At 42.7% G+C, this 14,655-nt stretch overlaps 2 protein-coding genes across 2 annotated transcripts; both read right to left on the reverse strand.

The window, feature by feature from the left end:
- Positions 1–1,576: 1,576 nt before the first annotated feature.
- LOC139337700 (protein TsetseEP-like) lies at positions 1,577–4,281 on the reverse strand. The gene is made up of 2 exons (XM_070972412.1): positions 4,161–4,281; positions 1,577–3,262 (listed from the first exon to the last, which is right to left on the reverse strand). Exon 2 carries the CDS (start codon positions 3,253–3,255, stop codon positions 2,296–2,298), a length of 960 nt encoding a protein of 319 aa, XP_070828513.1. The 5' UTR covers positions 3,256–3,262; positions 4,161–4,281; the 3' UTR covers positions 1,577–2,295.
- A 662-nt stretch (positions 4,282–4,943) lies between these two features.
- On the reverse strand, positions 4,944–6,685 carry LOC139337841 (uncharacterized). Its single transcript, XM_070972627.1, has 3 exons — positions 6,460–6,685; positions 6,256–6,358; positions 4,944–5,872 (listed from the first exon to the last, which is right to left on the reverse strand). Exons 1-3 carry the CDS (start codon positions 6,561–6,563, stop codon positions 5,534–5,536), a joined length of 546 nt encoding a protein of 181 aa, XP_070828728.1. The 5' UTR covers positions 6,564–6,685; the 3' UTR covers positions 4,944–5,533.
- Positions 6,686–14,655: the final 7,970 nt, after the last annotated feature.

Consider the following 14,655-nt stretch of genomic DNA (forward strand, 5'->3'; position numbering starts at 1 on the left):
ACTGTAAATGTTCACAGTGCAAAGTGTCACTTGAGACTAAATCAGAAGCCAACGGTACTTTGTAAGGATGACAGATTTTGGGTGAATTACACATATAACCTTTGAGTAAGAGCCTTTTGTTGTAGCACCACCTCTTGATGAATCACCACCATTGTGTTGTCACATGCACGTCTGCCAGAGTTGATTGCAACAGCACATGAATTGTGGCAGTAAAAAGGCCCAGCCCGACACACTTTGGCAACCACTTATACAAATACAGAATCATAACTGGGTCAGGTCACATCTGCTGTGTACCAGTTTTGATAATGTCAGAAAGTGTAGTCCATCAGAAGTGAGCATGGTTGCGACTATTTGGATGGGATTTGACCCAAGTAATCCAGGAAAAACTGGTCTGTTTCAGCACTTATGGGCCAGAACATACTGTAAAGTCAGTTGTGTTACCACCGAGTTTGTGGTTTTGAAAATGACTGTATTTACCACGTTTTTGGCCAATGTTGCTTTTTATTTCTGGCTAAAATGCAAAGGAAAAGAAATAATTCCTGCACAAGTATTACGTGTGTGCTACTTCCTGTCATGGAAAGAAATACCAAGTTCTGTTTTCTTTGTTTTTGTGCTTTGGCCATCAAAGTCCATGGCAAGACAGGAAATCAACAAGGAGAGGGGGGACTCAAGTCCAGCACATTTGTTTATGGAGCAGAAAGCCTCTGGTATGACAGGAATCACAAATAGTGCATATCTTGCTGTTGTGCATCAAGAAGCTGCTCAGCGTGCTAACGATCCCTCACTGAAGGCTAACTTAACTGACATCACTGTCTGAAGAATGCCTCTCCCACTCCAGGGGGACTCATCAGTGTGTTGCCAAAACCATGGGACTTAACAGTGTGCCATGCCCTGAGGCGTAGCCTGTTAAAGTTAGGTGTGGCTCCAGAAAACAGCATTTTTGGGAGTGAACTTATGGATTATGAGTGATGAAACTTGGAGAGGAGCACCACGCTGATTTCCTGGTCTAGATTGACGATCGTGTTTGGAGCAGCCACAGCTCGATGACGTTGCAGAATGGCCCTCCCTCCGTTAGTCCTGCCTCGGCAAAGTCAAAAATTAATTTTCTAAGTTTCATTTTTAGGCAGACAGAAGTGGCCTCTCATACCAAACCACTGAGTCTGTGAAGATGTTGGGATAGCAATGCAGTGAGGGCAGGGGGAGTGTGGTGGGAGAGGCATGTGAGGAGCAGAGTTCTCATGGACTGAAAGGCAGTCACACTGAAGACTTTTGACCCAGGCCCCCGAAAACCTCCTTCCTCTGGAAAGAATGTGGCTCCGTCTCTCTCCCCCCTTCTTCTCTTCCCTCCCCTCTCGTCCTCTCTCCCATGAGACTGTGAGAAGACGCTGCCTCTCGTTCACGGTCTGTGCTGCGTTGCCTGAAATTTGATTTCCCTCTGCACGCCATGTCCCATACATGTAGTGGTGTGTTGTTATGGGCTGAGCACACAGAGCTACAGTAGCTGTGTGGCCTCATCAAGTATCACCTCAATATTTCATGTCTATATAGATAACAGATGACCAAGGCCATAACACATGTGGAGTAATATTTTTATTTTCACAAGCAAGCCACAACTTGGGTTAAAAAATCCCAGTATTGTATCGAAAATACAATAAAATGACCACACCTGTTGCAAAGTCCTAACATGACTATGTCAAGACATAAATGTTTATTGGACACTTGTATCCTGCTTTTTCAGCAGTATGCATGTACTCCATCTTTGGTTGCATTGCTACTGTCCCATGCCTGTCGTTTGACATCAACTTAAATCCATCTAAAACTTATCTCTTTGTACTTGGTCATCATGGAAGTGTCATTCTTTGGTCACACTACCCTTGTATGGGCCTGTTAGAAAGTAGCGCCATCTTTTTCTTAAAGTCCCTGCAAGAAATACGTTTCAACTCTTGTTCAGTTTGCATAGAGAAAGATCTCTGTTGTCCAACAATACGCTCAAGTACACTCATATCCCTGTGCTGTCTGAGCCCCGTTAGCCCTCACCCACACACTGTCTGGCTATAGAAATGTATCAAAAACATACTGTATATGACTATTTTGTCGGGCCAAAATATCAGTTTGTTCCAGAGTTCATTTAGCACATTGGAAGAAAAGAGAAATCGACTGGTTGCCTTTATTTGACCATTTAAGGTGTAAAAAGAAACATTGCATCTGTGATTCTTTGAGATTTCACGTAAAGGCTGAAGAGGGTTTCACAGAAAAATATCCATCCACTTCTTTTAGAAATCCTCTTGCGTGGATTCACATCAGCTCAGTGGAGGTGCTCATGTCTGTGATGGGACTGTCATCAGGGATCTTGACATCAGTGGGAAGGAGGTCAGCGACAAGGTCATTTCCTTTCAGCTCCAAGTTCTGTAGGAGTTCACTGACACTTTCCTCGTTGACGTCACTCACAAGCGGCTCCAAAGTCCCTGAAGCCTCCACTTCCATCACCTTCTCCAGAGATTCTGATGTTTCCTCAGGCGTTTCCAGCTCAGGCGTAGACGTCACAGGAACCTCAGCACTGTCTTGGCATTCCTCAGTCACCGCGGGGATGTCTGAGGGCTCGTCTGCATTGTCTGGGGCAGGGATGGCAGCTGGGGAGGGAGGAGTTTTGATGGGTTCAGGAATTGCGTCAGGCACACCAAGGTCGATCAAAGCGGGTGAAGAAATCATTGGCTCAGGGAGAGACTCTTGGGTAAGCATGTCTGCCTGCTGCTCCAGAGCCTCGGCTGGGGTTGGTGTTGACTCTGAGACGGGCTCAGGGGCTGCCTCAACTTCTGCCTCAGGATTTGAGGTAGGCTCAGGTTCTGGAACAACCTCTGGAGCTGGTTCTGGAGCGAGCTGAGCTTCAGGAACAGGTTTTGGTTCTGGTTTGGAAGGTGATGGTTCACTGACTGAGACCAGAGGCTCAAGTTGGTCTGGGTCGGGGGTTTCCTTTGCCACTGGCTCGGGCTCAGCATCATTCAGAGGGGCAGCAGGAGCTTTTACCTCTTTACACTCTGATGAACATTCTTCAGAAGGCAAACAGGCCACTTGTGTCGCCGGCTCCCCCGCCACCACGTCTAGATCCTCTGTCTGAACGGCCTCCTGAGTCTGCATTGCTGCAGAGTCTGGTGCTGCTGGTGTGGCTGCTGGCCCCTCTGTGGTCTTCTGTTCAGTGGCAGCAGTTTTACCACTGTTGGCCGAGGGATCTCGTCTTCTGTTCAAGAAGTTTCCCATGATGAAGCTGCACAGAAGTTAATAATGACAACATAAATCATTTCAAACGTCTAATTCTGCTCTTTCAGTGGTTTCAGACAGTAAATAAAAACTCAGCTCAGTAGTGTTGCTGGATTTGTGTTTTGAGTTGGAGCTGTTGCTTTTCTTAGAAACTCATAAATATATACTTCAAGGTTCAAGGTAACAAGGTTCAAGGTTAAAAAAAAAAAGTAAATGGAGAAACTTTTTAAACTTGACAGGAGTCACTGAAGTAGTTCAGCAAAAGATATTCCATCTCGTGTGTTATGGTACATTATGTTCTCTTGAAGCTTTACGGGCTGCATGTACAACATGCGCTGTATAGTGTCGGAATTTGAACGCGTCTGTATACCAGTGAATGTTTCCGGCCTGCCCAAGATCATTGAAAGCATTAGTTTGATTGATTGATTCTTTCTTCTCTGCTTTGCATCGCATGCTACCTCTCGGATCTAAACTGTCATGACCAATAAATTCTGGACAAGTTTGGACGCGCTTTGAAAACGTTTGCCACTTCATTGCCCTCCAGAAAGGCAAATTATAGTTTATGATTTCCCTTTGTTTGCATTTTCTAATTATTCTGGGAAACAACCACACCTTGTTCCAGCTGAGGTCTGTGGGAACATTGGATTTGCGGTTTGGATATGTGGTTGAAAATGTTTTATTATTTAACAATGGCATATCAGACATGCGGATTATATTCATTTTAAACGGAAAAAAACATTTGTGCTGATTATTAATTGCTGGTCAAAGTAAAAGGAACAAAGCAGCTCATGCAGACGACCCCGCCTCCCTCTCGTGCTGAACAAACTTCAAACTGTCCGAAGTGAACAGAAGTAAAAACAGCTCCTGCCATAACGCGCGGACCAAAACAGATAAGCGACACCAACCTTTTGAACCTCTTATCGTCGAAGTGAACGCAGATAATGCCTCAGATGATCTCGCACTCTCAGCTTGGAGAAGTCCGCACGTCAAACTGTCTGTTGGAGCGCGCACCACAGTCCTGCAGACGCTCCTCCGCACGGTGCGCGTCCACTGTCAATGCGCGTGCCCTGCGCCAACCCCAGTCCACCACACTTCCTGTGTCAGAGTGACTCTGCCTGGCTGATGACAAACCTAAGTGAGACGCCAAGTTAAACTACACGTTTGTCTTTTCACAATCTCACATAACATCCAGGTATGAATCAATGTTTCCTCTGGACGAACCAGCGATTTAGGGGTTAATCACATCACATCACATCCATTTAAATGAAATGTAATGTGATCACGACGGACAAGTAGCCTAAACATGCTGATCAGCAGCTGACTGATTGCAGGCTGAACAGTAAACCCATGACCCATTTATTTCTGAAGCATAACTGAGTGACGCTGAGGTGATGCCAACCATCCCACGCTCATTCTACAGTGTTGATGAGAGCTCAAGATGGAATACTGAACATTTATGCCATTTTCTCCGTTAAATGCTCTCCACCGTCGCCTGGTTAACACAAGGGAAACTTGAATCGTGAAGCCAGAGTGTCTGATGAAGAGCAGTCAGTCTATGGTTTTTCAGTTTCATGCAAATGAATATCTCACTAATAAACATGACTACAGCCTGCTTTCTCTGATATGTCCACATGTGGATGTGTGCTAAAGACAGTGAAATGTTGTAAAGAGGTCGCGGACAAAGAACTGCTATTTCATCATTTATTCATGTGGAAAAAACTACAATATGTAGTGAACATGAATTAAGAGTATGCTCGATGATCTTCCAGCTCAGTATCTTTTTGTTTGTCAGACACACAGCTACAGTACAGTGGCAGTTTCCTCATAGACGCAGATCTCTACGCACTGAAACTCTACGGTGATGGACTGTAACATTGCAACAGATGATCTGTGTTAAGGGGAATTCACAGTAATTCCTGTTGGGTCAGAGTTCGCCAACAGTTAAGTCAAACAAAAACTGATGAATGTGTGATGTGTTTGTGGGATGTTAAATATATAAAATATAGCGGCTCCCTTCACACTGAAGGGAGCACAGACTTTGTGAGGCCAGACCATAAGACACATTCACACCTCATTTTGACTTTGGTTAATGTTTGTACCAGATTCCACATACCAGAGACGGTTCATTAAAGGATCAGTTCTTCAGTGTTCAGGTTTATGGAGGAGCTGTGTGCACTCACAAGTAACAAGTCATAGAGGTGGTTTTGGTGATATCCCCCCCTCAGAGAATATTTTTCATTTAGTGCCAACACTTTTCACATTTCTATGAAGCTCATCATCAGGTGAAGAAGATTTCTCGCACAAGCCGTAAGGCGTCATCGTCCTCTGCTGCGCGCTCCTGTTTTTTCTCAGGCTCCAGTCCAACATTCATGACACCGCCGTGATCCTGAACCGGCTCTGACCTCTGACCCCCAGGTCCCTGATGCTGTGGGCTCCTGGTGTACGGCACTTTTTCCACCTCTGTCATGTCCACGTCTGTTTCTGAAACGTACGTCGTCTCCTGGGCATCACCGCAGTCTGAGGACGCCTCCTCTAAAACCTCTGTCACCGGTTTTACTGTCGCCTTTGAAGGGATCTCCTTCATCTTCACAGAGGGGTCTACTGCTCGGTCTGCAACCTGTGTGAAGCGTTCAATCACTCATGTTTACACAATGCTTCAGGGAATATGCTGCATTTTACATCCACTTTGAAAAACAGTCTGATATGATTGATATGGCTCAATACAAAGCATTTCTTTTTTGCTTCTGAAGGCACAAACTGAGCCTACATGCGGGTATGCTGTACAATAAGTGCACAACATATGCTTTTAATAAATACATAAATATATAAATATATTTAATACTTTAAATTTATATTTTGGATTTTTTTAAATACAATCTCAACATTCTGAACAATACTGGCATGTTTTCATGTTTTATATTTCACTCCTTTCTATCAATAACTTGATCTTTTAGAGCGCCACTTCCCTGCATGGAAATAAAAAAGGAGAAACAGCGCCACCTTAAGGTCAGCCGGGAGAGCCGCGTCTTCACAGGCCGCGTTGGTAAGATACGAAACAGCCGCTTCCACCAGCTCTCTCTCATTCATACAATAGAAAGCAGCTCTGAAAAAAACCACAGCCGTGCATGTTTTTTCAGAGAAAGCGTCTCCAGGACGTTGAACTGAAGCGTAAACGGACTCTTTGTGTCGTTTTTCGTTAACTACCTTGCAGTTTTGCGTCTCCTCCTGCTCTTCAGCGACTCCTTCTCTTTCACTTTCTCCTCTTTCTTCGCCATCCATGACGGCAGCGCCCGGTGTCTCTCCGACATGTTGCCTTTATATTCTGAAACTGTGCATCATTTCCACGCCTGAACAAAGGTTACTGAGCTGCTTTTTATCCACCATTAGCTGACTGAAAACACAAACTGGTTGTCTGCTGTTTAGGGAAGTCACGTGACCACGCTGGCTGACGGGAGTCTTTAGCGCCACTCAGCGGACAAACAGCATAATGCGCCAAGTGGAAAATAAATAAATAAATAAATAAATAAATCACTTTCCTGCCTTCAAAATATGAAAAGCTTTGCTCACTCATTTGTCTTTAATCCAAACATTTGCACTTGATTTTCTGACATTAGCGGATAACGGTTTTGAAGTTGGGTTGATTTTGATACTTGGCTTCATAGAAATGTTATTATGTGTGTCACTGAAATGAGTTTGATTTTGAATGAGTCTACAGGTGTGAATCAGACAACATACCTGTGATTGAACTGGGACAGAGGGATAGTAGTGACAATACTGCTTAGCCCTTTGTGTCCTTCTTGCATGTACTCCAGCTAATATCATACATATTATTTTATAGGTAAAAGAAATTCAATGTACATGTGGTACAGTATACACTGTTCAAAAGTCAAATGCAGCTATCCTTTCTACATCTCTCTGTCTGCCTCTCTCTTTACCCTCCTTCACCTCCATCTCCTGCAAATGTACCAGGACACTTACATAAACACACATAATCACACGCACACACACACGTACTGTACAGTGTATTGTTCTTGGAATTAATCAGGGTTGCAGTCGTTTGCTTGTTGCGTAATTAAAACTGTGCTGCAAAGTCTGATCATGCAAATTCACTTCTCTCACTCAGCTCACCCACGTTTTCTGTTACTTAGAGTTGTTTGCAGCATACAACCTTTAGAATATTGTAATTATATATTTTGCTTCTCCCACACTTATTCTGATTAGTATGTTGAATCTCAATGGCAGTAACGTAAAGCCACATGTCCTCTAAAAAAATACCTTTATCACCAACACCACTATTTCTTTTTTCTTTTCAAGATGTGGTCAGATAGCAATTGTTGCCTCATGTGTTTGGGGGTTTTTTTTATTGCTGAAGTGCTTCCTGGGTGTGTGTGTGGACATGCTGAAGGCTTCGAGCCTTGTGTGCCTTATTCTAGCAGACAGTAGATAATCCATGCTAGTCTCGTTGCATGACACATTTTTCCTTCCTTTTCTCCTCTCTCTGTCCTTTTATCACCCTCTTCCAATCTCTGATGTTCAAAACAACCTTGTATCCGACTCTCACTTTCTGTCACTTTGTACCCAAAGCTGCCTTCACTCACTCAGGCCTTTTAATTATGTCTCTAAAGCCTCTTCCTACAAGTGCTTAGGCCTTGATTGCAAATACCAGCTTTGTATATTTGACTAAATTAAAAAGTGAGGGGAAAAAAATCTCAAGGCGAAGAGCATGTTCACAGCCAGATGCATGCACAATGTCACTTTCCCTCGAGGTTTTAGGAGCAACACGTAATCAGAGGGCTGAACTGGTGTCAAATAGAAAAAAAAAATCCTCAAAATCTCCGACCATATTATTACGATTTACAGCAGACATTAACAGAGGAGCTTTTGAAAAATATCTCTATTACTGACCCACATTTAGTCATTGCTATAGCATATTTCTATTTTTATGTAACACCACTGGAAAATGAAAAATTGCTAGACATGAATGAACTGGTTCCCAGTGAAACACACTCTCTCAGACGCCTCCTGCAAAGCTGCATTGTTTCCACCTCTTTTTAATAACAACAGTTTGTTTGCTTATAGAAGCCAAAATGAAAAAAGCTTTATTTATAACGCATCTTCATCATCAACTCATTACCATCGTTATTAAAATAATTTAAAAAAAAATAAATGATTTAAAGATTCAAAGATCTTTGGAGAACCTAAAGTGGACTCATCCTCCTCCAGGCTTCCTGCCACATCCACAGATCAGGCCGTGCTAAGAAGATTTCTGCTTGCTCATGGAGTAAAGCGTGTTGCTGCTTGACTTGCTGCTGAATTTGTGGGTCAAATGTGGCCAAAATGTCTGCTAGACTTAATGACATGAAAGCATCAGTACTGCTTTGATGTTGATGTCAGTGTTTTGAAAGTTTAGGATGAATATTCTGTTTTTTGTACTATTTACAATGCACCACACATTATGCATGCATTTTGAATAGGGCACGTACTGCAGATTTCACTTAAAGGTGAGACGCTGTTGTGTGAAGCTGGATTGAACAGAAATGAGCTGAGAAGGAAAGTTCAATGAGTAATTTTCACCTTATCTGATCTATCTCTCCTTTTCCTCTTCACATGTCCTTCTTACTGAACCAGACTAATCTTCTAGTTGTCTTCCTAAGCTTAACCCTCTTTTGAGTAAGGGTCATTACCATTGGCCATCTGTCCCAGAAACGCTCATTGTGATTGGCCATATGGCGTCAGAGAGAGTAAGATTTAGGAGGGAGCAGAATGTTTAAATTGAATGAAGATATTTGGTCATGAACGGAATGGTGTTATCTGTCAGGAGAGACCTAACATCCTCCCGCCATGTTAACCAGGATCAAATTAGTGCATGTGTGTATTACAGGTGCAGACTTCAGGAGTAAAACCTTTCTTTCTTTCTTGTTTAATAGCACAAACATCTTCACATGTCTGAGTTTAGACACGCAGTCTGACACCTCAGGAAGAGAGGAAGTCATTTTTACCTTTAAGGAGTCTTTTAACTCCCACTTGATTGCTGCAAACCGCATGGGAGCCAATTATTCCCAGTATAAAATCAGGTTCAAAGACAACATGAAGCACAATCTTTCAGCACTCATTCACTGTGTGTATGAACAATTACTGTCTGATGATGTGCACAGCGCTCACGTGGATGTTTACATTGATCTGTGACATCTTTACTGATGCACAAACATCTTTTTTAATGTGTTTAACACTTGATGCTGATCAAAGCAAATGTAAATGAAGGTGTGAATTGATTGAATCTTCAGGGAATCTCTGTGGCAACAGAGAAGCTAAACAGAAAATGTGACCGTTAAAGGGGGGGTCAGCTATTTGGCGAGGCTGTCCAACAGTGGAAAGGCCTCCGAGAGTTGAGAGGCATGAAGATGGAGGCAGAGGTCACTCTGTTTCTGCTTGAGTGTTTGTGATTTGTGTGTCAGATGTCTCACACACACACACACACACACGTTCAGGTTACCCTCTAGGTTGTCAAGATGTGCTGGTGTTGTGATGTTAGCTGTAGTAGCAGCAGGGTTGTGAGTGGGAGCTGGTGTGTGTGCTCTCATCCAACCTGCATGTTCTGAAAGGGGGTATTTGTTTGGCTGCTGAGTTCAGATATCAACCATCTTTCTCCACAGTGACTCACCCCACCTTTAGAGGGGGGGCTTTTTTGTGAGGTAATATTCACAGGGAATACGCTGTATGGGCTGGTGAAGAGCGTTAAAAAAAAATGGATGATTAGAAGGTCTTTAGTCTGCTGAGCTACCAGGTAAACAGAGTTTTAACAGTGAGCAAAATCAACTCATCATCATCATCATTATCATCCTCTCTCCTCTCCTGCAGGGCGCTTTGCAAAAACTTTTTCTCAGTGACACTGTTACTTCATTCCTGCTTTATTTCCCATCTTTGAAAACAAGGAAAATGCTTTAGGGAACAAATTCTCAGATGACATATGCTGGATAACAAAACAAAACACAACAACAACAACAATAAAAAACAGTTTCCCTCAAAATATTTATTTTGTCGAGGATGCACGCAGTTTGGGTTTGATCGAAGAAAACAAAAGACTACAGGAAGAAAAGGGAGTAAAGGATTTTACGTCTGGTTGCATGACGCTGAAGGACTGCAAATGGCACCCAAAGCTTGCTCTGAAATTGTGTGTGTGTGTGCATGTGTGAGAGAGTATGTGTGGCCATGTATTACTCACATTGTGGGGACATAAATCTCTTTTCCGTAATTGTGGGGACAAAATGCAGGTCCACATAATGTAAATCATGAAATTTTACATTTATATTTTTATTTTTATTTTTATTTTTATTTGACAGCTCTTTTGGAATTGGGTTTGTACAGAAGAAGGGATATGAATTAGCTCAAGACAGGATTGGAGTGAAAGAGAAATAGGGAGACAGTAATCTTCAAAAAAAAAAAAATCAGTGTAATTCAAATTTATTTTATTTATATCATGCTTTTTTTTGGTTTGTTTTTTACAACAGATTTGATTTGAGTTGTTCTGATGGCTTAAGTGCAGTTGTTTTTCTGACATTTGTCGAATGAGTTTTCATTTCTCCGTCTAATCTGTCATACAGGCCAGAGATAAGAAGGGAGTTCAGCATCATCTCTTCCTGCTGCTCGATATCCCATACATCTAAATCTGTCCGAGAATAGGATATTTATGTTTACTCTCAGTGGTTGGGCCAGTCTGGCTTTGAACCTTAAGCTGACTATTATGTCAGGAATCATCTACGGGGATGATTATATTTCCTGTTTTGTGTAGACAGCGCTTTTGATGAGCTGTCCTTGACAGCCTTAACTTTAAGTTATGAAAGTAAATGCTGTTGGTATGATGAAGCAAAGGCTTTCATTGCTGTACCAGATAACCTATGTTTGTCTCCTCAGCCAAGTGTAGGATTTAACACAGCGGACTGAGCATGAGGGTGATTAGTTGTGACATAATCTACAGTTGTTACATCAAATGCCCATGGCGCGAGCAAAGGCAATAAAATCTGTTGCGCTTAAAAAATTCACAAATCAATGTGATGATAAATGAGAAGTCAGTGGGACGCAGCAATCTGTTCCACCCTACTGAAGTCGGGACTTGTACTTAGGTTACTGTGCTTCCTCATCAACAGTAATAGGCCAAATCCACAGGGATTTCCTGCCAATCACAGGCTCGGGGTCGTATCTTAATGACTTTTCCGCTGAAGCTGATAAAAGTGCTTTTCTTGTAAGTTCGTCAATCTGTTGTCTTTTACAGCACTTGGCAGATCAGGCAACACTGGCACAGATTCAAAGCCAGCCCAGATAGTGTGTTTCTCCAGAAGTAATGTGCTTGGAAATAGTTAAAGGACCCCTGGGACCTCTCAACCCCGTTGTTTCATGCTGCTGCTGAACTGCATGAAACATTCTGCCGTGTAATCCCTGACCTTAAACACGACCCTTTCCTTGAAAGCTCTCTTTTTTTCAGACAAAGTTGTTTTGGTTTCAAGACACGCACATGCACTCATGCAGGCAGCACATGCGTGTTCTCTCACAATAAGGAAAGAAAAAGAAAGAATGGAGGGAGTGAAAGTTGATTTCTCCCAGCAGTGTCACCTGGCTCACTCAACCGAAGACTGCCAAATTAAAGATGTTAATTTCATCCTTAAGAACGCTCTAATAAGAGCAATCACTTGCCTGGTTAAGGCTCCAATCAAAATGCTAATTACAATCCCGGCCCTGCAGACGAACAGTTGAGGATTCATTATCATCCTTTAGTTCTACTTTTCTGTGTCTGCCTTCCTTTTGGTGGTGGTGCGTCCCACTTACAAAAACAGTTGCGACATTGATGTCCCATCATCTTCACGTTCCAGCTGATTTCTTTTCTTGTGACTAATGCATGAGTCTAATCTCCACCAGGTGGAGGATCGGCATTGAGGTGATGTTCCACTGTGCAGTGGCTCACTGTTGGAAGCTTGAAGAACTGGTCTGCATGCAAACGTTTCATGTTTCAAAAAGCTTTCTAGTGGTTTGCTTTTTATTTATTTATTTATCTATGTTACTTTTTTCATATAGAAATGATGAGAGTGAAAACTGGCAAAACAATTTCTCCACAAGGTCCATCATTAACTTCAGCTGCATTTTAGTAAGGGCAAAACTCTCAAGATATATATACTAAACAGTCTTCCTCAGCGTGTTGAATACAGAGAGAGCCCACACACATCACGTCAAAGACTGGTTTTGCAGAGCTTTTTATTTAGAAAAAGAAAGAACCAGGGCCTAGTAATGTGCAAAATGGAAGAAAATTTTAGACTTCAAGGACACCTCAGTGTTACAAAAGCTTTCCCAGTAATACAGTAACTCACAAGGGTTTCAAAGAAAGCATTTCCACTCGCTTCAGGTTACTGGAACACAAAGCTTTCCCCAGCAGCACAGGTAGACAGTCTGGGGAGATTTTCGGCTTTTGTTCCACTTTGATCCCCGCCTCTGTCAAACCCCCAAAAACCTCTGCTTTCTAGGTCCCTGATTGCCTCAGAAGAAGCAGGCAAGACACCAGCGTGGTTGCCATGGCAACAGATGCAGATTTTTAACCTCTTTGATGTGCGGTAAACAAAGGTGTATGTGCATCAGTTTGTGTGTTTGCGCGCGCGTGTCGGCAGGCTGAGTGACTGACACACGGGCAGTGAGTAACAAACGGTGATGGCGGACGAACGGTGCATCTGGTCATCTGTAACAGCTGGTTTTCACAGAGCTCGTCGACGACCAGTCGGCCGCACTTTCCCGCTTCAGTTCATATGTCACACAGCAGCAGTACCTCCAAACCAAACACAGCCCAGGAAATAAATGATTCATGCATCTCGGAGACAACACTTTCACTTTATAATCATTCACACGGGAATCGTGTTTTAAAGCAGAGGCCCAGATGATGCAACTTTCTAATCGTGCATATATTTTGTGTGTGTGTGTGTGTGTGTGTGTGTTCATCTCCTGCTGAATTAATTTACCCCGAGGTTGTTACTGCAGAGGAAAAATTGGTCCCACCTTACTGAATAATGATGGCCTTGGAGACTTTGAAAATACGGCCCCTGGGCTTTCTGATAGGATGTGTTGCTTTGTGCTTTGCTGGTTGTTTGTGCAGTTTGGCGGCTGCTCTCTTACTAAGATTTATTTCAAAAGTTTTATGCGAGCAACAGAAATTCAAAGATGCAGGAAAGGATATAAGATTCATTACGATCAGAAAAAATAATATAAGTTGGATGTTTTCAACATAAATTAAGCACGCTGGTTAACAGTGGTGCAAAGTAATAAAAGTAGTTGAAATTAGCTCATACTTCTGTACTTTTACTATACTGTGCAACTTTTTCAATAATTAACAGCACAGTCTTACTCTTTAAAATCAAAAGTTACATTTATTAGCAATTAAAGGCACCATCACTCAGTTCAACTCACTCAGGTGTTCTGATGGTACAAACTCACTTGGTCTGGTATGACCAGCAGCTTATGGTGACTAATCTTTGCTGACGTTAGCAAACCTTAAAGGGAACTAACATTACTTAGTTCAGTGACAGTATCAGTATTTTAACAACCATTGAAGGGTTGTTATCAGTTTTTTGCCATGAAGGATGACAGTGACGATCAATCTAAAGTCATATGGGAAATTAAAATACCCTCTGTTTTATAGGTCACACTTAGGCCCGAGCTTCTTGTGTGATAAATGCCAGTTTGTTCAGAAGAAACTGCAAAAAAACTGTATATGCATATGACCATCCAAGCATGGAAGGCTTGGGTGGGAGGATATCAGAATATATCACTCATTTGCACAGAGGCATCTGTCAAAGTGAGAGTGTCTTCGGCTGCCAGGAGCACCCTGACGTTGTCCATCTCTGTGAGCAAAGCTGCCGATTTAAAGCAATTGCACTCAGCTGAAGTGGCACAAATCTGCCCGTGGACACGCTGACAGGTTCTGTTGTTAAAAGGCAACACATCAAAGGAAAATCTCTATCCCACTGACTCTTGGCCTCCATTTTCATCTTTGTGCAGCTCTGGCCGGCTTTTTAAGGCTTTAGGCGCCATGTGTCCTTTGAGACAAATGAGAAAAGACAACAGGGAATGTGCCCTGCTCTCTGCTCAGCATCGATGTGCATAGAAATGCAATGTGTTGACTGATTTATGCCCAGTGAGCCTTTTGGCACAGGTGTCCTGTGTGTTTGTGTGTGTGGGCGCGCGCGTGCTTGACTTCTGGACACTTGCCTTGTAGCAGCTAATTAAATTTTAAAAAATGGAAAGTCCTCATATAATTCATCACTATGCCAAACACGCTATGAGAGGATTATCATATCACGTATTACTCATGTTATAAAGATGCACATGCGCAATCAGCTTTCCCCCCTTCTCGCGCCAACTGAGCCC

Source organism: Chaetodon trifascialis, chromosome 10 (genome assembly GCF_039877785.1).
Source record: "Chaetodon trifascialis isolate fChaTrf1 chromosome 10, fChaTrf1.hap1, whole genome shotgun sequence".
In the NCBI taxonomy this organism is placed as follows: domain Eukaryota; kingdom Metazoa; phylum Chordata; class Actinopteri; order Chaetodontiformes; family Chaetodontidae; genus Chaetodon; species Chaetodon trifascialis.

Excerpts from the sequence above, each read along its gene's own strand:
- LOC139337700 (XM_070972412.1), bottom strand. The coding sequence starts at position 3,255 with ATGGGAAACTTCTTGAACAGAAGACGAGATCCCTCGGCCAACAGTGGT.
- LOC139337841 (XM_070972627.1), bottom strand. The coding sequence starts at position 6,563 with ATGTCGGAGAGACACCGGGCGCTGCCGTCATGGATGGCGAAGAAAGAG. Across the intron at positions 6,359-6,459 it reads AGGAGACGCAAAACTGCAAG|AGCTGCTTTCTATTGTATGA; the intron begins GTAGTTAACGAA and ends GGTTTTTTTCAG. Across the intron at positions 5,873-6,255 it reads CTCTCCCGGCTGACCTTAAG|GTTGCAGACCGAGCAGTAGA; the intron begins GTGGCGCTGTTT and ends CGCTTCACACAG.